The 22,406-nt window shown below is 43.9% G+C and overlaps 3 protein-coding genes across 7 annotated transcripts; 1 reads left to right on the forward strand and 2 right to left on the reverse strand.

Moving 5' to 3' along the window:
- The first annotated feature begins 575 nt into the window (after nt 1-575).
- Nucleotides 576-4,390, forward strand: prelid3a (PRELI domain containing 3A). Of its 4 annotated transcripts, XM_030394503.1 has the most exons (7): nt 594-1,051; nt 1,474-1,642; nt 2,081-2,170; nt 2,306-2,376; nt 2,529-2,631; nt 2,863-2,939; nt 3,083-3,225. In XM_030394503.1, exons 1-6 carry the CDS (start codon nt 1,020-1,022, stop codon nt 2,932-2,934), a joined length of 537 nt encoding a protein of 178 aa, XP_030250363.1. In that variant the 5' UTR covers nt 594-1,019; the 3' UTR covers nt 2,935-2,939; nt 3,083-3,225. The 4 variants fall into 4 exon arrangements, with proteins under 4 accessions (XP_030250364.1, XP_030250365.1, XP_030250361.1 ...); XM_030394501.1 differs by lacking the exon at nt 2,863-2,939 and having other exon boundaries at nt 589-1,051; nt 3,083-4,390; XM_030394504.1 differs by lacking the exons at nt 2,863-2,939; nt 3,083-3,225 and having other exon boundaries at nt 576-1,051; nt 2,081-2,201; nt 2,529-2,600.
- A 916-nt stretch (nt 4,391-5,306) lies between these two features.
- fbxo32 (F-box protein 32) lies at nt 5,307-12,558 on the reverse strand. The gene is made up of 9 exons (XM_030394500.1): nt 12,264-12,558; nt 11,583-11,707; nt 11,175-11,224; nt 10,951-11,043; nt 8,450-8,543; nt 7,610-7,794; nt 7,337-7,519; nt 6,713-6,856; nt 5,307-6,569 (listed from the first exon to the last, which is right to left on the reverse strand). The coding sequence occupies exons 1-9, from the start codon at nt 12,374-12,376 to the stop codon at nt 6,480-6,482; spliced, it is 1,077 nt and encodes a 358-aa protein (XP_030250360.1). The 5' UTR covers nt 12,377-12,558; the 3' UTR covers nt 5,307-6,479.
- Nucleotides 12,559-17,269: 4,711 nt separating this feature from the next.
- klhl38b (kelch-like family member 38b) lies at nt 17,270-21,441 on the reverse strand. 2 transcript variants are annotated; one of them, XM_030392843.1, is made up of 6 exons: nt 20,984-21,441; nt 20,473-20,798; nt 18,589-19,803; nt 18,360-18,501; nt 18,133-18,238; nt 17,672-18,016 (listed from the first exon to the last, which is right to left on the reverse strand). In XM_030392843.1, exons 3-6 carry the CDS (start codon nt 19,800-19,802, stop codon nt 17,739-17,741), a joined length of 1,740 nt encoding a protein of 579 aa, XP_030248703.1. In that variant the 5' UTR covers nt 19,803; nt 20,473-20,798; nt 20,984-21,441; the 3' UTR covers nt 17,672-17,738. The 2 variants fall into 2 exon arrangements, with proteins under 2 accessions (XP_030248705.1, XP_030248703.1); XM_030392845.1 differs by lacking the exon at nt 20,473-20,798 and having other exon boundaries at nt 17,270-18,016.
- Nucleotides 21,442-22,406: the final 965 nt, after the last annotated feature.

Consider the following 22,406-nt stretch of genomic DNA (forward strand, 5'->3'; position numbering starts at 1 on the left):
ATGCAGCAGCATTTACTTCGGCTTCGTCAAGTCTTACAGACACAACCAGAGTACTGCGGGCACAGCAGGGCAGGGGCTTTCAAAATAAGAGTGGTCAACTAGAGTCCTAATTGAACTGCACTATGGTGAACATATCACATCATAAGTGAGTCAGTATCGATCTAAAATAGATAAAGAACCTGGTCTGTTGCATTCTGGTGCTTGATTGTCTCATATAAAAGTGGCTTATGGATATGAGTAAGTAGGCTATTAGTATAGTATTCGATAACATAGCTTAAAATATAAAACATTGAGGACTTTATGAGTAGATTAATAGAAGAGTGTGTAGTATTACATTGATTTTGATCCCATTAGTTCTAACGTCTAACCTAAACTCCACACAGAAAAATCCCTTATTAAATCCTGATGATTCTGAAACCTTCGCAATATATCGCATCAGACTTTTTAAAGTCTGTGGGCGATGTCGGTGAAGGGAAGCTGTTGATGAAGGTTTTTCAGTCATCCGGGTCATGGTGAATCTAGGTGCTGTATCCTAGGCAACTGGACTTGTTATAGTTAGAACTGAAGAATCTTGGATGAGAGGTGAGTCGTCCGGTTGCCTACGATACAGCGCCTAGGGGTGAAGGGAGGTGGCAACCACGGGTCACTAACAATGTTTTAGTTTGAAATTCCTGACCGGATCTCTGTATCTCACTCCGTCCGCCTCGACAGCTGGTGGCTCCGCTGCTGCACCGGCTTCTCTCTTGTCCTTCACTGCGTCAGTTTATTTGTTGTTTTCTACAAATTACATGTATTCTGCCTGTTCCTGTGACGTCAGCGGCGCACACCGACTCTCCGCAGGGTTTCTTCCTGAAGAAAAAGCGGAGATGCGCTCTGTGGACTCGCTTCATTGATGGTCGTGAGCTTCCATCTAAGGCCCATTTCTGTGATTACCGGGGCTAGTTCCTCCGATGAAGATGGTCCGGTGAAACACAGTGTCGGGTTTTTACAGCGATTAGGTCAGGACTGTGTCTCGGAAGATGAAGATTTGGAGCACGGAACATGTTTTCAGGTTGGTCACACTGGGGTTTATTATGAGAGTGTCCATGAAGGAGAGTGCATGGGCTGGTCTGTCATTGCAGGGCCAGGCTGGTGGGACCTTCAACTTCATTAACTGAGTTTGAATGCATTTACATTTGATTCAGCTCTGAAGCTTATGATCACTTGATCCACCTGCTCTGATCGTGAGCCACAATGTGAGCATTAACACCAGAAGTCATCCGCAGCCACAGCCCTCACAGTCAAATCTGCCCAGAGAACCACATTTGAAGTGTTATTGGTTCATTAAGTCTGATTTAATAACCCTGTGTGCTGCCTTAATTAGGGGAGACCATAAAACATTCCTGTGTACTCTGCCAAGTTATCAAAAGGTGACCAATAGTGAAAGACTATGTTTCTTCCCCTTCATGTTCCTTTGTGCTGTTGTGTGTGCAGTTACCCGTGGGAGACGGTGATCAAGGCCGCCATGAGGAAGTACCCCAACCCCATGAACCCAAACGTGGTCGGGGTGGACGTGCTGGACCGTAATCTGGATGAGGAGGGACGCCTGCACAGCCACAGGCTCCTCAGCACGGAGTGGGGCCTCCCGAGCATTGTGCGAGCGGTCAGTCGTCAACACACGCACACACACACACACACACACACACACACCAAGATGTATAGAAATATATGGGCATACGTTGCTCTGTCCATTGGTAAAGGTCCCTCATTATGCTCATCATCCGCTTCATGCTTTCATTTTTGGTGTCTACTTGAAAATGCTCACATGCTTTAATGTGTACACAACATGTCATTTTTCTCACACTGCTGCAGCACTTCAGTTCATCCTCTGAATGCACAGTTTTGGCACCTCTCGCTTTAAGCCCCCTCTCCTGTAGAACCCAGTCTCCTTTGATTGGTCAGCTCTCACAGGCCTGAGAGGGCATCAACACTTTTGATACTTTTTTAGAGGATTAATATAGGACTTAGACCTGTTTTAATCAAAAAAAGACAGGCCCCTACTCATTCTACTGTACTTACTGTGTCTTATGTGGCTTAACAGATACTGGGAACCAGTTCAACGCAGACGTATGTGAAGGAACATTCCATAGTCGACCCAGACGAGAAAAAGATGGAGCTGTGCTCAACAAATGTACGTTCATACCGAGTCCGTCTATTCACAGGTGTTACTGCTCTTCAGTGTAATAGCAACCTCTGTGCACCGTGTTTAGATCATAACATAATCAATGCTTCACATAAATGAGAACATTTATTTTTCTGTTTTCAGATTACTCTCACCAACCTGATTTCGGTAGACGAGAGGCTTCTTTACAGGCCGCACCCCGACAATCCCGAGGTGTAAGTACATTGTGCAGTTTATTCGTCTTTGCATTTCACCTCTGAATACATTCCCTGGGTACGGAGTGTGTTCTTACAGATGCACAGTGTCTGTATGTACTGTATGTCCACGTCTTACAGTAGTCATACCGTCTCCCTCACCTGCTCCTCAGCACCGTCCTCACCCAGGAGGCCATCATCACAGTCAAGGGAGTGAGTCTAAGTAGTTACCTGGAGGGGATGATGGCGAGGAGGATGTCAGCTAACGCCAGGAAGGTAACGGCGCACACACACACACACACACACACACACACACATATTTATGCTCTTATTTAACCTTTTGCATGTTGTCTGAACTTGAGTTATAAAGATATTGCTGGAGATTTCTTTGCATGTCTTCTAACTGGGACTTTACTTTAAAAAAAAAAATCCTATTTCCAGCGGTGTTCGCCTGTCACCGGCCTTTGTGTCTTCTTTAATCTTCTGTTTCTCCGTGTGAATCTGTAGGGTTGGGATGCTATTGAGTGGATTATTCAGAACTCTGAACGAGAGAACGTCCCTCTCTGTGACATTTACTAACTCTGGTAACTCTTCTCTTTGCACTCCTTTGCCCGTCAGTTTTACCAGATTATTATAAGAAATGGAAGCTTTTTTCTCTCTCTACAAAAGTTTTGCACGATTTGTGTATCCATGCGCCGCATAATGCTCAGAGCTCATTTGTCCGCAGCTCCACAGTGACGACGACTCGCCCTGGCTACGCCTCATAAACCACCTGGGATTCTCAGCACCTCGGGATCCTCTGCAGTTGGGACTTACACCGTCTGGGAGGTCTTGTCGGGTTCTCACCCCACACCGCCTCTCTCACATCTGGAGTAAGAGCACTGGAAGCTCAGACGGACAGTGAAAACGCTGAGCAAAGCTGAGCGATCATCGAAGAGTGTTAAAGGCTGGATTCAAGGGTTGTGGGTCCGCGTGTGGTAGATGTCAGTACTCCATAATCCATTAACAACAGTTCTAACGGAGGCGAGCAGGACAGCTTCCTCCTGCTGTTAAGGGGGTTGCAACAGTATCGTGAACCCACCAGGCGACACTGGTTTGAATATTACTCTTCCACATTTCCTTTGCTCTCGTGTCATATCTTAGCAGAAGAGCTGCAGGCGAGGTTTACGCACACAGTTTCTTAAAAACAAAAAAAAAACATGGTACACTGACAATATGCAACAAACTGTGTTACTTTTATTTGAACTGTCTCCTGTCATGTCAAACACTGGCGACTCCTATAGCAGGGGTTCATGTCAATAAGTTGTTACTGGTGCTTATTACTCGTCAAGACGCACAAACTGTAGATGGGGGTCCGGGGGGTGTTATTCAAGAAAAGAGCTACAAAATCACTAATGCAGCTTTAGATAGAAAATAGAAGAAATCATATTGTTTATCTCTGAAAACAAAGATGGGAATGTACCACTGACATTGCCTTCCTCTTCTGCTGTCACAGCGACAGAGCCCTGGCACCATTTTGACGTCAAATCAATGCGCAGTATTGTCTTTAACCGGCTGATTCCTAATTGGCTTACAGAGGAGGTCGAGGATGACACGTTAAGTGAATAAAATGGGCGGATTCACCCTTTTACACAGACTTATAATGGTGCCTGTGTGTCAGAGCTTTGACAGCAGTGAAACACATCCATGCCTTTGGCAGTCTGACACTTCATGCTTCCCAAATGTTGAACTGCTCCATGAAAGCTACCTATACACCCTGAGCAGCAGGGCAGTACTGTACGTGCAATGCTTCAGTGGGAGTTGCACACAATTACAATTACGACTTATGTGCTAAGTCATATTTCTTGGGGAAATGTTTTAATATTTGAATAATATTTGTAAAGAATATTATTTCTTGTAAAACATGGTGTAACCAGCAGTCAGTCGTTAGCGTTGTTTATATTGTCTGAGTGTCATGGAAAAAATGAGTGTCATTTGCTTTATTAATTTTAACTTCAACTACTGAAACAATTAAAACAATTGTTGGAGAAAACGACGTTTCGGAACTTGTGGTCACTTTTTGTTTTGTTGTTGATAGAGTTCACTGCTTGAAAGGCCCAGCATTATTATACTGCTGACAAAATAAAGCCCTAGAATTCTTTTTGGATCAGCAGCACTGGAGAGATCCAGTTGTATTTGAAGCAGGGTTCCTACACCTTCACCACAGTCAAATTCAAGCACTTTCAAGGCATTTTCAAGGTGCTTTTTTTCCTCTTTTTTTTTACTTCATTAAAGATTTATCAACTGTTCCTGAATGTCAAACAAGTACAAGTAAAATTCTACATATCTTTGCATGTATATACTGCATATTATAGGCCAATCGGTTATCGGCCTGGTTGATTATTTGATCAGATATTTGGCATTGTTCTGATTTTTAGAATCTGTCTTTATCTGATTGCAAATCGAATAAAAGTATTTCAAAATGTGTTACTCTGGCTCTGATGAAGCATGCAATCTTTAAAGCATCTCCTAACTACAGTAATCAAATAAATACCAAGTAAAAGCACAGTGTACGACCCCAATGTGTGGTGGAATGGAAGCAAAAGTAGCAGAAAATGGAAAGTATCAACATGGTTATTAAGGGCAGAGCTTGAGTAAATGTACTTCCCATCACTGAATAAAGCAACTAATTATGAAATAAATTCACAGCACTATCCCGTTCCACTGTGCAAGTTGGTTGAGGTGTTATCCAATACCTATACCAATTTCTTTTTTACCTGGCCCCTTGCAGTTGATCATTTTGTCCAATAGAGGGCACAAGCTCACTGTTAGCGAACATGCAAACCTGCCGAGCACCTCCTTCACTTCCAACAAGAAATCAGAGCACAATGTTTAACAATTATCCCACATCATTGTTCAGCGTGTGTGCAGAGGAGTAAAAATGTGAAGAATACAGAAAACTGACAGCAGAAGTTATTCTCTTTCATTTATTCCACAGAACATAAACAGAACACATCGCATAGCATGTACATCAATCCTCACTGAGCAGTGACAGCAGAAAGTCAGGGTCAAATTGCACCTTTATAGCGATATTTGCATTCCTTCAAACCCAGTTGTGCAAGCTGAGCCACTTGCTAGAATCTTAATAAATAAATAAGTCAAGTCAATTAGCTGTGTGTTTAAAAAAAATAATAAAAATCATGCAAGGGGCTACAGAAAAATCTCGACTTTGGTATCAGAGCTTCAAATCTTAATATTTGCTGATAATGCTAAAAAAAAAAAAAAAAAAAAAAACAAGAACAAAAAACAGCATTGGGATCTGAAAAGTTTGCAAACAAGGATTAAGCTGTACCGGTTTCAAGTTTTATAATGAAGGCACACACACACCATTGTAATATTATTGACTTTGATATCTTTGGTAAACTGCACTCAGGTGCTGCAGCTACAGCAGCCACAGCAGGAACACAAACACACAATTTCTTTAAAAAAGTCTTATCAAATCTTTATAAAAGTGAAAAACAACCAAGAAAAATAGAAAACATACCGTGGTGTGACAACATAACGAACAATTACTGACCCCATTGCTTACATTCAATATCCTTAGGTACCGCAGCAACTCAAAATGTACTCCTCTCAGTGCCGAACACAACATTACTGCAACTATATTAAACAACTCACAATTTCAAACGTCAAACAAACAAGTTTGAATAATCTTCCGATTTCCTGTGTTGGAAAAAAAAACTAAAATAAAATAAAACCAGCTTCTTCATACCAGGAAACACAAGTGTGCACATCAAGGATCAGGTTTACTTTGCACGTGTCATTTCACACAACACACTAAACTAAGACTAAACTCTGAGAAGTGTTCCCTTTATCCACCTACAGGCCCGCTGTCTGCCGACTGCTCCGACATCTCTCCTTCCTCTCCGTCACATTCACTCACTTTCAACAGCGAACTCTCCCAGGAGAGTCTGTCCTCTTACAAAAGAAACACGATTGCATAATTGTCCCGCTGCCTGAGCCCCCTCCAGTCTTACCTCAACTAAAATACACATCCAGGAATTGATAGTGCCGTTAAACAAAAACAATATGGTACACGTCTATGTACAGTATGTACAGTCAGTTCATCTGGATTTGTTTTGGTATCAGAAGTTGAAAAGGTTGATAAAGTCCTGAGGGGAGAGGGACATGGTGCAACTTTCTGGGTTGTTGGCTGTGCAGGGATGGTTTGTGTCCTGCAACAAAGAAAAGAAAGACACACACAACAATCAATATTGCATTTTGCCTCCGTTTCATCTTCAAAGTGCAGCTTTACGAGCAGGTTTCACGTCCACTTTGATCAAGTGCAGAGTATAAAAAGCGAGAAAAAACACACTACCTTCCAGAAGAGGATGTGGCAGTGTGTGCAGAAGTGCAGGGTGTCACTGTACTCCTCTCTGTGAGGGTAGCAGCGGCTCAGCTTGAAGTACATCTTCTTCCACTCCAGGTGACCTTTATCTGACACCATCAGGCGCTTTCGGATCTGAAGAAGAAAAGAATAGTCTGAAATATCCACTTTAATCGAAGCCCTCACGAGAATGTCTTTCACACCTCGATCCCCTACCTCACACAAAGATGGAGGTTCAACCAGCAATAGTGGAGAGAGTATTCTCACCCAAACAGAAACTAAATGTAAACCTGTTGGGAAGCTATACTGTAACCTACTTTGACATAAAGCCTGAGACCACCTCACTTGTTATCAAGTGCATGCTTTGGAGCACGCCGCTGCTAGGTTCACCACTCGGCGGCCTCCAATTTCCAACAGCAACTTGGTTATCAGAGACACTTGGCTCCTTTATGGAGTGATTTTAATGACACGTTTGTCCAGAAGACTGCTCGGTTATCTCACTTTGACTGACACAAGTATGTAACGTGGAGGTAATGTGGAGCCGTGAGACAGTTTACAATGAGGAAGACAACTAGAGCATATTAAAAAAGGGATCATCTGCTGAATTCTACGTGCCTGTCTGTCTGTGAAGTGGTACTGGCAGAGTTTCTTCCACAGCAGCCGGTCCTCAGTGAGGGCCCCCAGCTCAGGGCACACCTGGCCCAAGCTGACCAGGTCCCTTCCGTCTGACAGACGCTGCATGATGTTCAGCTGCAGACTGATGGGCAGCTCGGTCAGAGTCATGCCTGTAGATGTGGGCTGAAGGGGAACAGGAAGCAGAAAAAAAGTTGTTAATATAACAGGAATTTGCATTTTTTGCACGTCGTCAAATTCTCGTTCGACGCTTACCCTGTTGATCTGGATGTTGTCCAGCCGCTGCTGCCATTGCATGATGTTCTCCATGCGATGCACCCAGGTGTTGATGTTCCCCACCAGGACCGACTTGCCCATGTCCTGCACGAGACCACACAGCGAGATGTAGAGTGTCTTCAGCAGCTCCTTGATGGGCCGGACGTTCTGCTGGTCATCGAGAACTGAGGAGGGAATCAGGAGAGATTCAGCAAACTCAATTTATTGCTGTGATAATAACCCAAAAGTGCCGTTTAAAAGCCTGGGTGACACAGAGTGATTATTATCCACCGGGCAAACGGCCAAGCGCTGATTTATCGTGAATCACCGAAAAGCACATTATTAAACCAAATGTTTTGGAGTGGCTGTGCGCTTCTCCTCCGACGCTCATAATATTTTTGCCAACAGGTTTCATAACGCCACCTAAACAACCTGGATCTCTGTTTAGCAGAGGGAACATTGAGTTTACACAGTGGCTTGCAGAGGAGTCTGGTGACTGTCAGTGTTTTTCACTGTGCCATTAAAGCACTAAATTTACTCCCCGGCCTCCTTCAGATGTGGTCAGGGCTCATTTCCTCACCTATCGGTGCAAACAACAAATGCAGGAAGGCTTAATCTGCGCTCTGCTTTAATTACGAGTGTTTATGTCTTTTAGAGAAATGAGGAGTCTACTACTCCTTCCTTCTAACAATAAAGACAATGACACAGACCGAGTGAGTCTGCATAGAAGAGGTACATGCGTGTATGTCTGAGACCAGTGCAGAAAGATAAGAACCCCTGGAAGGCATAAAAGAGAGAAACTGAGAGGCAAACTAGTTGAGTGTCTCCGAGAGAGCTCACCTTTCTGTACCACTCTCTCCAGAATATTCATGTAGTTCTTCTGCGCCACACCGCTGAGCGAGGGGAGCTGGGACTTGGCGATAAGCTCCAGGAGCTGGAGCAGAGAAAAGAGACAGAAAGAGAGAGGGAGACGCAACATAAATTTCAAGCCGTCAGCCGCAGAGACTCTCTGTTCCGTCGCCTCATTACTTAATGTTTGCTATGCTGCATTCTTAGAAAGGCACTTGCAAGCATAACAATAAATGCTGCCTAGAACAAAATCTGGAGACATTCCACTCGGTCATTACTCTCAACTGATGCTGGACTCAACCTCCATACAACAGCATTCTTGGCTCTCGGGTCTCTTCAGGGGGAAGAAGCTACTGGAAAGGTGTTGGACGGCAGCCCGGGCTGTCGACAACATCAGCCTCCACAAACAAGCTTTTAATCATTTGACTCCTGATCCTCCTGTCATGTGAATTAACCGAATGATTTGACGGAGAGTGCGTGTGCTTGTGTGTTCATGCCTGCTTGTGTATGTCTGCGAGGGTTGTTGCTATTGGCTGGCAGACAAACAGCGGCTTCCAGGGTGGCATGTCTGGCATCTAACAGATGCAGTGACATCATGGAGAAACTCGAGTTCTCCCCCTTGCCCCATTCTGACCGGAGCATGTGACCTGGTTATCATATCATCATATTATGGGGGCACATTCTGGTGAACTGGAGGGGATACTGAGGGCAATTGAAAAACGCAAGTTCATTACTAAAGATAACACCGATTGCAAGTAAGCATTCAGACAAATCCTAAATCTGGGAGTCTTAATAACACCCAGCTTTGGACTAAATTACTTCCCTCCTACATGCTCATCCTCTCTCTCAGTTTTGACCAATTTTAAGCTTCTTCGCTCCCTCCTGGCTCCCTTTTTTCATTCTTTCCACCTCCACTCCTAAAACCTAATCCCATGCCCCTCTTCTTTTAGCAGCTCATCAAGTGTTCCTCTCTTTGTAGAGCAGCCGGGCAGAACAATGTGCGTTTCCGTATCTACTTTTAGCCCCCGCTGTTCACTAAACTGCACTTCATACCTTGGCGTACGGCTCTCACTTTTCCACCGACACAGAAACAGTTATTGAAAAGGGCTGTATCTTCTTGTTTTTGATAAAACGGCGCAGCTGAAATGTGTCCATTTTAAAAAAGGTTTCTGTCTCCTTGAAGTAACCTCCACGAGAAAAGAGAGGCCGCCCGTTGTCTCTTTGTGGACAAACCTGATCCGTGTAACTGAGAGGGAGTTAAATGAACCCGCAAATGCCATCAGACACAACCAGTGAAGAGCAGTGACCTAGGACACCATGTCCAGACGAGACGCTAGTGTTACACAGCCGTATTGTTCTTTGGGCTTACCACACTACACTGCACTTGTTAGCTGGGGCCTGCGCTAAAAGGTCAATCCAAAACTTCAACAGAGATAGACATGTATGGCCAACTCTCTGTGGAAAATTAAGTTTGAGCGAGATTTCTAAACTTCGGTTACTTGTGGAATAACAGAATATTTTGCGTTCTGCTGCCTCCGGAATATTATTATGCCGACACATTATACTTTAGGTAAAAACGACAAAACAGCCATAAAACATCATCCTCTGCTGATACAGGATATACTCCCCCCAATCAATCCCGAATTGGTACATTCCATCATATTTATCAGGACAGAGTCAGAGACATCCAAGAGAAGATAGTGGATGAGACAGAAATGAGAGCGGGAGACACATAAAAGGCAGCCCGAGTCTGGCAGAGACAAGCCTTTGTATGTGTGCTTGTGTTTGGGGGTCTGAATCACCTGACAACCACCGGGTCTGGTTTCATAAACCCCTGTCGGGTGGTCGCACCTCACCGCACAGCTGTCACCCCCCCTCCAGCCTCCCTCCCTCCCACCAGCACAGGGAGAACACGACCGCATGCAGCCCTCGGCTCACATGGGAGCACATGTGGGAGAGCTGGAGTTTGGTTCAGTCCGGTGACACTTCAATGGGGAGGAACAGCTCCAAATTCCTCTATTGATATAGATAAAATGAATGTTGACGTTGCCACACGGTCCCCCTTCCTTAACAGAGCCATTTGGCATCCCTAGTGAAAATACTGTGATAATTATTATTAGATGTTTTTCGAGGTCCAACATTTTTAGCCGTATCAGTTTCACACTTCCTATATGAAATGTCTGAAGTGAACACATGTGAATTAATTTTAAATACAGCTGAATTTAGGGATGCCAAATGGCTTTAGCTAATCCAATTACACCAAAATGTCATGCTATGACACACTCCTACCCTTCCGCTCACATGCATACACTCCCTGGGATGGTGTCGTTGCCATTGAGAGACCCTGGTCTGCAGAGCATTGATAAGAGCCTGGCAAAAGCCTACACACCCTCTTAACCTTAACCCCTTCTCTGCCAAAAACAAAACATCTCCTATTAACCAAAAAAAAGGAACAGAGGAAACTGGAAGGAAAGAAAGGGATGAAGACTCACTCGGACGACGTAATTAAATCTCCTCGTGTCCTTGATGGCGCTGCAGAAATCCAAGCGGTTGAAGGCCTCTCCCAGTGTACAATATCCGTGGCGCTGGGGAGAATTTAATTATCAGGGTATTAGATTGCGATCCTCGGCAGGAATACAGAGTTTTCTCAGCGTGTTTACATTAGCAGTGATGATGTGAAAAAGTTGATGTGAAACTAAATGAGTTGGTTTGTTACCTCCTTGGTGCTTCCTTTATGAACATAAATCCACTTCTCCCTGTGGAAATCTGCGGAGAGAGCGGAATGTTTATGTTAGAGGCCTGCCCTCATTAAGCAGCACATAAGCACTGTGACAAATGCACACGCACACACCCCAAACGAGATACGATTTTTCGGCACAGTTATTGAGACAGAGTTTATAAAATGATGGAAAATTAATCATAAACAATATTATTAGGGAAGAGTTCCCCTCACGAACGTTACATAACATTCTCGAGAGCCCCTCTGGTTCATATTTTTTGTCCTGAACCTAAGGTTGGTGTATTATTACGTGACTTATAACCCCACACATAATGATAACAAAATGTTATCCGTTACATATTTATACAATAAGCCAGCCTGTGTGGCTCTTTCATTGCGACTCACAGGGGACCTTGGTGTTGTTGTTCATGAGGTCTTTTTTCCTCTTCTTGGCAGCCATGTCGTAGCCGAGAGAGAGCAGCAGGTTCTCCTTGTTGAAACACTCCTCCTCCTCCTCGGCTTTGCAGAAGCTGGAAAAACACAAGCGGCCATATTTCATTAAAGGCATCACCTCACCATTTTATCTCGGCTGTCTACTGTACAGAGACCACACTCCAGCACCAAAACAAAGGGTTTTTTCAAATTCATGTCTAACTTCCGCTGTTGTGCATGTGCATCAGCTGTGACCTCAGGCCAGGGCTGAAGGCTTTAGAAGTCAGTGTGATCATTCTGGAAAGTGGACAGCCTCAACAGACGTTTGTTAATCCACTCACTTGTTGTGAGGTTATTAATAGCTTAGTGATTAGCCTGGAAAAGGAACATGGGCCCAGCAAAACAAAGACAGTCAGGTTAATGAAGTGGAAACGACATGAAGGTGTAGGCCTACTGTCTGTCTGTCTGTCACCCTGCCTTTGTTCATAATGCTGTTTTTGGACTTCCTCAAACTACCTCCCCCTCTTCCTCCTTCCATGCTCCTCTAACTGAACACAAAACAAAGTGATGGCGCATGTTTTAAGACTTGCGCAACTCCAAAACACTGCAGTGAAGGGGACAGCGACATTGCTCAGCGCTGGTTTAAACACCAACCTCTGCACGGAGACGTTGTTGTTTTTCTCGTTTGCCGTTGTCTTTTTCCATCCCTCCTCGGTTTTAACCCAACTCTGACCCGGTGACCTCCAGTCCTGTCCGAGGAAAGGCATCCCGCTTCGATGGAGACGAGTTGAATAAACTCAAAAACCAAATAAAAACCGTAGAAACAGTCCCTGTTCGAGATGTTAGGAGGTATCCCTTCCTGATAGCGATTTGTTCTGGTCTACTGTTGACATTGCGCAGCTCCTCTTATATCCTCAACTCAGAACCCGGAAATACATGAGCCCCGCCCACTTTGGAAACTTCCCTGCAACACGTGGCTTTGTTTATCAACTTGAGCGTTGCAAAATGTCTCGGAGAGAAGAGCAGAGGTAGCAAAAGCGTTCATGTCATGGAAAGTCAGAGACAGATGATACCCAGTAACTTCATGTCAATGGGTTATAGCACGATGCATGTTTTAGAAAAGCACTGGGTAAAAGTTAAACGGCGAGGGAGACAATTATGTAACCGTCTCCTCGGTGAACTTCACTCTGATAAGGAACTTATTTTTTAAGATAGGTGAAGGTTTTCACAGGTATATCACAATAATGCTGGTTTGTATGTCAACTTCAGAGGGAAAAACTTTCCTACCTTTACTACATGTACTGAGTAGCCACGGTGCCGTACAGATTATCACACAATGCCCCTGAGCATTGACATGTGAAAGTCCTCCCCCACCCATATGCTTCCGGCCTAGGACCAACAAAGAGACACAAACCATGACTGCCAACATTATATTTTTGCTGTTTTGTTTTGTAGTTGTTTAGCATCTCTCTGCTCATTTTTCATGTCTTTGTTGTTGTTGTTCTTGATTCTCTTTGTAGTTCTTTTACCTCTCTTGTTATTCTTTATTCTTAATTATTGTTGTTGTTTTGCATCAGTTTGTAGTTGTTTTGAGTTTCTTTGTAATTGTTTCAAGTCTTTGTTGTTGTTTTGCATCTATATATATATATATATATATATTTTTACCTTTGTTGTGCATCTCTTTGTAGTTGTTTCAGTCTTTTGACACTTGCTTTGTGTCACGTTGTGTCCATTTTGTACTATATATAACTATATAGTGCCCAATATAACACAACAGTCACACAACAGATTTTAATGGTTAATGAATCGTTGATGATAAAAGTAATTACTGTTCAGGAAGTGTTTTGCCAAGGCTTATCACTGCTCGCTCTATGTGACTGTAAATATAAAGGGGGGAAAAAAAACATTTCATGCTTGCAGTGACATGGCTGTAAAGTCCCCTGATTCTTAGTCACTCACACTATTATAAATAGATCAAGTTGTCCTTCAGAGTATTGGGTTGCATTGTGGATTGTGTGGGAGTGTGTGTGTGTCTGAAGGGCTGGGGGTTGACATTGTATTTAAATTTTCCCAAAACAGCCCGGACTGATCCTTGAAGACTGGATGAGGGTATTTTGTTTATTTTGGACTGTACCATTCAAGATAATGTGTAACTAGGTTTGTCTAGGCCACTGGGTCAACTCTTATCAGCTTAATTAAACACATGATCTATTTCTGATGCAATTGGGAATAAAGTTCAGTGTTTATATCTGTTTGTTTATGGCTATAATAGTCCTTCTCGTGTCATTTAAACGTGGGCTTTCAGAGGCAAATACCATGAAGTCAGTTTCAAATGTAAATGTAACCATCGTTTGGTGAAAGATCAGGAGGTGTAGTGTACTGGATTTGTCATCAGCAGGCAGAAGAATGATAACAAAGGCATCAATGAGGAAATGCTGTCACCTAAACCTCACCCTGGCCTGATCACTGATGTCGTGTGACTGCAGATGTAAAGGGCTGAAGTTCACTTCCTAAAACCCTGCAGCATGAGAAAGACTTTGTGTTTTCATTCTCAGTAAAAAGCTGTGTGCGTGTGTGTGTGTCCGTGCGTACATTTGCATCTACATCCATGTGAGTAAATGAGTTTATGCCTAATGTCTGCACAGAGAGGCAGTGACAGGGGGGATTTTCAAGGTTCTCATAATTCATGACACACTATACAATCTGCGAGAACATGTCAGCAGCAGCAGCACATGGTGCACAACGAGTATGCGAGTGTGCAGTTCTTCCAGGAACCAGCAGGCCAGTGTTTCAACACAAGACATGATGGTGTTGGGACACATCCTGTGTGTGTAGCATGGCTGGACTAGCTTGGCAGCTGTGGTTTTTGCTCTGCAGGCTTAGTACTGATGATTCTAAATCACCCCCCGTTGATATGAAGTTATTTCATTATTTCAAACTATTTTGTGACAAGGGCTGTGTTGATTGCTTTTCTTCTCATCTTCTATTCAATTAGTGGCCTTTTGTGACATTCACAATGTATGAAGTATGGAAAGTGGGTTTCCCTCAGCCTTACTGAAATCCCTGAATACATTTAAACATTAGTGCATCGTTCGATCTTTGATCGTTTGGAGCAGGTGCATCTGTGGCCTCGTGTCTGAGGTTTTGATGTGTAACACCCTGATGCACGGGAAAGGTCAAAAAGCTCTGCACTCATGTTAAAATCTGTCAACAAGGCGTCACATGAGAATTAACCAATGCACACTACGCAGATAGAGTCTGCTGAGGTGTATTTATCATGACTTACAATTGAAGCCACTGCAGAAGTGACCCACATTGAAATAGATCAACAGTTCCGCATGTGGTTTAGCATACAGAGCCAGAGCACTGTCTGTAAAAAGTGGAACTTAAAGGCTGGAAAAGAATTGTTGTGTGAACTACAGGAGTATACAGTAATGTGCATATGGTTGTTAGTCCCCAAAGTCTAATTAAGTCTATTTTCAGAATAGGCCAAACTACAGGACAACATGGAAAGTCCCAGCACTTGGATCAGTCGGTGACTCACTGACCGACTGAAAAGATAACTATGACCTAAGGCTTTAAAGAGTTTATTCAGCAGATCACAACAATGATGAATCAGACATACTTGTTTAAGTCCAGCTAGTAGGAGAATAAATGAGTTTATGCAGCTCCTACACTAACAAACAAAGGTGAAAGTTTTGAGTTAAGGCTGAAGATGTATACTTGCTTTCGGGTAAACACATGAATGTTGGCTCCGGTATCCTGTGTCCGTTGGTGTGTTGATTAAACAGTGTGTATCGTGTTTATCCTCTGTCTTCAGCAAAAACGCTTATAAGGTTTCCAAAATACAAATCCCTTATAACCATATTTATATCAGTGTTATTGAGGCTCGTGGTTGCGTGAGGAATCAAATGATCTCAAAGCCTATTAGTGAATCATCTCCCTCCCTCCCTCTTGTCTGTCCATCACCCCTGTTTTTGTTGTGATGTTGTGACCAGATGGGACAGCTGGTTAGTCCTGCTTGACCCTCCGAAAACCTTAATCACAAACACACAGTCTCACACACACACACACACACACACACATATACACCTGTTGCTGCTCCTCCTGGTTGAGTTTCATCACTCGCTCAGATTCACTGTTGTGAAACCGCCCTCCCTCTCGCTGTCTCTCACATCTGCCAGCTTGCATGGCAACCGACAGGACCACATCCCTCACGTGGTGCAACATTCACCCCCTTGTTTGTTTCTCAAAATAACATCAGATCACCTATAGTTTTTTTCCAGTCACCCACCTTTTCCTCGCACACTCCACCCCCTGTCCCCTGGACTCCATTCGCTGGCAGTGAGTGACTGAAACATTTGACCCGGTTACTTAGGATTTCAAAGAAATGTAACGGAATCCTGCGCAACACCTCCTGGTCACATTCTGTTTACGCCACATGACAAGGCTGACACTAGTCACTGAATGTCATTGATGAGTTAAATGATGCAATCACTTTAGCTATTGCTGATCCTTACTTTAATGAATCATTTTAAAGGAGATTGTGTACAGAGATCTGAATTACTGGAATCTCTTCATTTTAACACAAATGCCATTTTTGATAAAAAATCCCAGCCCTCTTAATTTTGCTCCCAGGAACATGTTACTCAATCACTAGTGATTTTCTGTCTTGCCTGGAAAAACAGGCAACTGGATCTGGCTTTGATGTATTCACTGCATCTGTCCCCACATCTCCCACCCATCTCCACGTGCTGTCTGCATGAGCAGAAACATAAAAAGAATCACGTTATCCAGAAACGTCCGGGGGCACCCCTGGCTTTAGTTTCTCCTCCAACAGGTGGAGCAAAACCATTTGAACGTGTTGCCACTGGAAGATATTTAAGGCTCTTCTTTGTAAAAGGACACCTTTTCTATATTATCTTCTGTGTCATCGTGTGTGTGTGTGTGTGTGTGTGTGGATAGCAGGAGCTTGTCCGGGCTTGTAAAGGTCCTGTGTGGACAGTGTGAGCGGGGTCAAACAGACACATGATGCCGCTTCCAGCACACATGTGCTGCTCAGATTGCATTCGCTGTTGACTGAGCGAGCACTGTTAAAACATACCATGCTGATAGTGGGAGATATGGAGAGAAGCCACATGTACGGATTGGATTTTTATTGTAAAAAAAAAACAAAAACAAAGTGTTAAAACCAGAATCAAAGTGGTACAAAAACATTTTTAAAAAAAACATTTTAAAAAAGGTAAAATTGAATAAATATAGAATTTCAGGCTATTGTTTCACCATAGGTTCACATCGCAAAGTCAGTTATTATCATAACATACAGTATATACATATATTATGAACACTGCAGGACACAAAAAAAACTTCAAACTTAAGGTGCAATACTTGAGAATTGGCCACCTGTTGAATTCAAAATGGGGGACAACAGAACAACTGCTAACTCATGCTAACTGTAGTGGCTATTAGCTGGTGAGCTGGTGTGCTTTCACCTCTTGAGGAACACATTGGCCAGAGTTTAGCTGGTTAGCATGCTAACCTCAATAGATATCGCTACAAGACAATTCATAGACATCTTGAACATAACGTCAAAAATGTTATTTCTTCACATTCTGCTGCTGCTTTTTTATATTTTAAACAGAAATTCTTACATATTGCACCTTTGAAAGTGCTCTGTGGAAGTGAGCACAATAATCATCGTTCATCATTATTTTCATTACTGAAGCAAGACACCATGATTCAAATGTTCACCCAAGACAGCAGCAGGTTCAGAGCACACAGCTGAGCATAACTTTGTCTCGCACCAAACAGTACACAGCCCCAGGATTTAAATGTGACAAGTGAAATCTAATGATTTAGAGCAGGCCCAAAATAGCACTTTCATCATTTGTGAGGTCAAACCGGTGTAGATGGTGTTAGGGTTATGAATTAAATAAAAAGAAAAGACATAGAATATTGCATGGAACATTTGTTATATCAAAATCCTTATAAATTTGAATATTTGATGTACGCATGATTCTGTGGACTTTCAAAATAAGTCCATGACTCATCAAACATTGATTGTGGAGACCAGGGCTACAAAATGACAGAACACATTCTGGTACTTGCAGACCTAAGCTAGGATTTAGCTCACGTCTGTGAGACATGCGTCAGAGTCAGGGAGCCATGGTCGAACAGTTTATACGGCAGCGTTCCCTTGGATGTCCAAGTGTCTGACTTTGGGTCGTAGCACTCAAAACTGTCCGAGTCCTCAATGACATCGTGTCCGTTGACGGAACGTCCGCCGGTGACGTAAAGTTTGTGATTGAGAACGGTGGCAGCGTGGTGCATCCTCCTCTCCTTCAGGTTGGCACACTTGATGAACCGGTTGGCCTTGGTGTCGTAAGCGATCACTCTCCTGGTGTATCCTGTGACAGTGGAGGCACTTATTTAAGAAGGGCGCTCGAAAAGAATGCGGTGATGTAGCTCTAAGACAAAGATTTTTTTATGGTCAGTATTAGTATTTTTCACAGCTACTATCTACCTCCGATGATGTAGATTTTGTCATCCATAACGGCAGCAGGAGCAGACACATTCTTCACTGTTCTGTTCTCCATCTTGGACCACATGTTCCTGGCAATGTGATACACCTACAGGAGGGGAGGCGGAGCGTGTGAGAGGGGAAACCGATCGAGTGAATGACTGAGCAAGAGTGGCTGGACAAAGAAAACGCAAGCAGTGTCTGAGTGATTGAAGAACACAGTGTCTTACCTGTATTATTCTGACTGGGTTCTGCATGGCGTCCTCTCCTCCAAACACATAGATCCTCTGGTTGGTAGCAGCCACCGCGGGATGCAACACGGCCTCAGGCATGGGCGCCATCAGCTCCCACTGGTTGAACATGCTGTTGTACCTGATGGCATCATTGAGAGATCTGTTGGCATTTGTCATGTTTGCGTTTTGTATGTCGAATGTGTGGATAATTATGATTTATAATCACCTCTCCACACTGTCTGTGAGCCGTCTGTCAGGCCCGAAGCCTCCCAGGACAAAGATGAAGTGCAGGTAGGAGACACTCTGGTGGGCGAAGCGTGGCTCCAGCAGGGGCTCTGCTGTTCGCCACTGGTTGGTCTTGATGGAGAGGGTGTAGACGGTCGTACTGACTTGGCTGTACTTTGTGTTTGTGGTCAGGCCTCCGATAACATACAAGACACTGTGAAGGGCGACGTACGAGGCTTTATACAGACGAATGGGCAGCTTGGCCAGCCACTGCCACTTTTCGCTCCTCTCGTCAAAGACGAGGGCTTCCCTCGAGGTCTGCTCGTTGTTCTTCCTCCCTCCTACCACCACTAACATGTCCTGGTAGGAGTAGCGCCTCGGTGCCACCCAGAGAGGTTTGAAGTCTGTGTTACCGATACATTTGGTGCTGACAGCGAACATCAGGCGTCTCACGGACTCTATGAGCTCAGTGCACAGGGTGGAGGACTGGATCAGAGGGTCGTTGGCGATGAATTGGAAGAGGTAGGTGGGGTGGATGTAGCGAAGGCGAACTTTCTTAAACAGGTCACTGATGGCACCACGCCTTGATAAAGGATCGTGGTGGATCCAGGCAACAAGCGTCTCAAACACCTGTTCCTCCTCAGCACATAGAGTGTCATCCTCCAAGTATCCCATGAGCTCCGGCAGGGAGAGCTCACACAGGTCCTCGGATGCTGACACGTCGGAGAAGCTCCTCATGGCCATCTCTTTTGCTTTGTCCCTCAAAGTGTTGCAACTCATGATCTCAGAGAGTCGTACCATGCTCAGACAGTTGTCAGGGCTCAGCTGCATCTGAAGGAAGTTCGAGCAGGCCTCGAAAAGGCGGCCGTATTGTAACATGGACGCCGCTTGCATCAGAGGGAGCACAATATCAATGCTGATACTGATGAGTCCTGTGTAAACGTAGTCAATGATACTGCTCAGAATGTTCGGTGTGATGCCCTTCAAGTAAATCTTGGTCTGCTGTCTCTCCATGAAGTTGTTGCAGAACATGGCTCTGAAGTAGGGGCTGCTGGAGACCAGGACGTTGCGATGACACGGGATCTCTGTGTTGTCTGAACACAGCGACACATCTGTCAGGACGCTCTCCTGCCTCAGCCTGTTGAGCTGCAGGAGCAGGCTGGATGACTGCTCCTTGTCTTTGAAGTGGAAGACCTCGACCGCTGGTTGGTCCATGCTGAGGAGAGAGACCATTGTTACTGTCAAAACATTTGATTTCAAAACTTGTTTTCATTTGACGTTTTTTTCCATTATTCAAGCTCGAACCTTCCGCGTCAACTTATAAGCAAATATAAGCCGTTTGAGAGCTTGCTGTAAATAATCGGTCACGAATGAATAGTAAGCTCTGCTGTAAAGGGGCAGTGTGTAGTTTTGGAGAAGAAATTGAAACTCAGAATTGTAATGTTTACAACATTAATGAGGTAATAATAAAAACTTGTATCCAAAACTGAAGAAACAAGCTATTCTCGGAGGAAATTTAGGTCACAAGAACACCATTTTGAACTAGAAAGGTGGCAGGGTCCGCCAAATACCAAAGTGAAAAAGTAGGAATTTGTGTTTAGGCCACAACTTTCATTCGTAAGACATCTTACAAGAGATAATTAGCCACACTGACTATACCCCCTAGAATAAAGAAGGATCATAGTGGTAGTGAAACAAACAAACATTCAAACACATCACCATACAGCCAGGCTATTTCTGTTCAACACAGTCCTGCGTCATGTATCTGAAATTCAGCCTGCAAATAGTCCTGGTGAGCTTTCCCCCCAAAAGCACAGCCTAACTGCTTAGTTTACAGATATACACGTAATTGAAAATGTGTTCAAATCAAAGCTGTTAAACTAACTTTGCTTCAGATCACTGCCTTGCAGCACGTGGGCCCACTTCAGCACTACTGCACTCAGACATTTCAGGCCCCGCGACACATCTGCACGATCGTTTAGTTGTCCGAGTAGATTACCACTGGAACACCTGCGCGGCTGTTTCTGCGGCGGGATTGTCGTTTATTGTCATGGCAGTGGCGCGTCTGTTGCTGTGTGATGGCGTTTTAATGCAGCGTCTCTAAAATTGCTTTGTTTTCATTTTGGCTTCAAGCTGGATGAACGCAACTGCAGCCTTTTCTCTTCATGTGCGGGCTTCAGTGTGAACAAGGACACAAGCAAAGGCAGAAGTCTGCACGTAAAAGAGCAACAAGTCACAAAATGTCAGCTTTGACAGACAACTGAACACACAAAAAAAAAGCTCATGTTTGATTAATATTTACATCGAATGACATTAAAGCCATGCCAGCAGTATATACTGGATACAGTCCAATGCTCCTGGCAGCTCATGAAGCGTCAATGGAATGCATCTCTTACCTGTTCCTCTTCTCTCTCTTTCTATGCGTTCTGGGGGCCTCTGTCTCTCTCTCTCTCTCTCTCTTTCTCTCTCTATCAGATGCAAGATCTCAGCAGAAAATCGGATGTCTTGACATTTTCCTTTACTTTGTTCCTCTTTTCTCTGGTGTAGATGCTGTGTGACTGTATGTTCCAGAGGGGGCTGTCTCTTTGTAGGAGCGCGTTGCGTACTGTTTGTTGTTATGGTCTCTTTTCACGAGGCCTCTGTGTACATTCCTCCCCTAAAAATAGAGCCTCTCTTTGGCAACGCCGCCGCAGACTCACATGTGACATGTTAGACTACTTTCTCAGTAAACGCCTGACTCCCTCGCGTAATCTCTCTCTTTTCTTATGCTCTTTCCTTCTTTCCCTCAGTATCACACTGACTTTAGTGCTTCCCCTCTGATCTGATCTCTTCTTTCTTCTCTAAAGCTCGCATTCCCATTCACTCCATCATCTCTTCCTCCGTCTGGCACACGATTGTAGCAGTAAAAACAGCACTGACACTTGATAACACTCATTTTGTTGGCGGCTCCCACTGCTGGCTGACTGGATGAAAACACAGAGATACAAAAACAGGATTAGGTTACTGTGGAAGCACACGGCGATATGATGAAGTCTGCATATGGGGGGAAGGAGCAGTCACATGTAAGACATACTGACCATGAGTGTCAACACAGTCCAGCTTCAGTGAATGTTACAAAGAGGCTTGGGTTAAAGGTGCAATATGTAGTTGTGAGGACGAAACTGAGTAAACAAACTGGCCTTGAAGGCCAACACAATTTCATACTGATTTACTTTGTTCATGTTTGGCGGACCCTGCCGCTTTTCTAGCTTCAAATATTGTTCTTTACTCGGTTACGGAGTTTGTATTATCACTTCATAAATACTGTGACTATTAAGATTCTTGTTGAAATTTCTTCTCTAACACGACGTAGTGCCTCTTTAATGAAGAAAAATGAGATGAGTTTCTCTCTGGCAACGTGACGCACGGCTAAATGTTCTTGGCTTCACTTTCACAGATGATATTCATCCTTAAGGCATAAAGAAACATCCCTAATTTAACTGTACATCAACAGCAGATGCTTGCATTTCCTATCTTTGCACTTGTTAAGCTCATTTCCATTTCATTTGTTTCACGCTGCCCGAGACAGATGAAGCTTATTCATTATAGTACCAGCTTTCACAAGGTGGCAATATGCTATGTTTGCCTGTTCCTTATATTGCTGGAGGAGAATCAAAGGAACACAGCCTGCTGGTCTGTTTCATAAATGTGGGTGTATGAAAACAACAGGACTAGAATGCATTTTCAGTCGCCACAGACAGAGATGTGACATGTTTTTCTCGAGCTCAGGCTTGTTTACAGAGCACGGAGAATCAGACATAAATTGCTGCTCGAGCAACC

The sequence above is a fragment of the Sparus aurata genome, chromosome 17 (assembly GCF_900880675.1).
Source record: "Sparus aurata chromosome 17, fSpaAur1.1, whole genome shotgun sequence".
Lineage (NCBI taxonomy): Eukaryota > Metazoa > Chordata > Actinopteri > Spariformes > Sparidae > Sparus > Sparus aurata.

Excerpts from the sequence above, each read along its gene's own strand:
- prelid3a (XM_030394501.1), top strand. The coding sequence starts at position 1,020 with ATGAAGATTTGGAGCACGGAACATGTTTTCAG. Across the intron at positions 1,052-1,473 it reads AGCACGGAACATGTTTTCAG|TTACCCGTGGGAGACGGTGA; the intron begins GTTGGTCACACT and ends TTGTGTGTGCAG. Across the intron at positions 2,171-2,305 it reads TGGAGCTGTGCTCAACAAAT|ATTACTCTCACCAACCTGAT; the intron begins GTACGTTCATAC and ends TTCTGTTTTCAG.
- fbxo32 (XM_030394500.1), bottom strand. The coding sequence starts at position 12,376 with ATGCCTTTCCTCGGACAGGACTGGAGGTCACCGGGTCAGAGTTGGGTT. Across the intron at positions 11,044-11,174 it reads ATAAAGGAAGCACCAAGGAG|CGCCACGGATATTGTACACT; the intron begins GTAACAAACCAA and ends AATTCTCCCCAG. Across the intron at positions 7,520-7,609 it reads ACAACATCCAGATCAACAGG|CCCACATCTACAGGCATGAC; the intron begins GTAAGCGTCGAA and ends GTTCCCCTTCAG.
- klhl38b (XM_030392845.1), bottom strand. The coding sequence starts at position 19,802 with ATGGACCAACCAGCGGTCGAGGTCTTCCACTTCAAAGACAAGGAGCAG. Across the intron at positions 18,502-18,588 it reads CTCACAGACAGTGTGGAGAG|GTACAACAGCATGTTCAACC; the intron begins GTGATTATAAAT and ends TGATGCCATCAG. Across the intron at positions 18,239-18,359 it reads ACCCAGTCAGAATAATACAG|GTGTATCACATTGCCAGGAA; the intron begins GTAAGACACTGT and ends CCCCTCCTGTAG.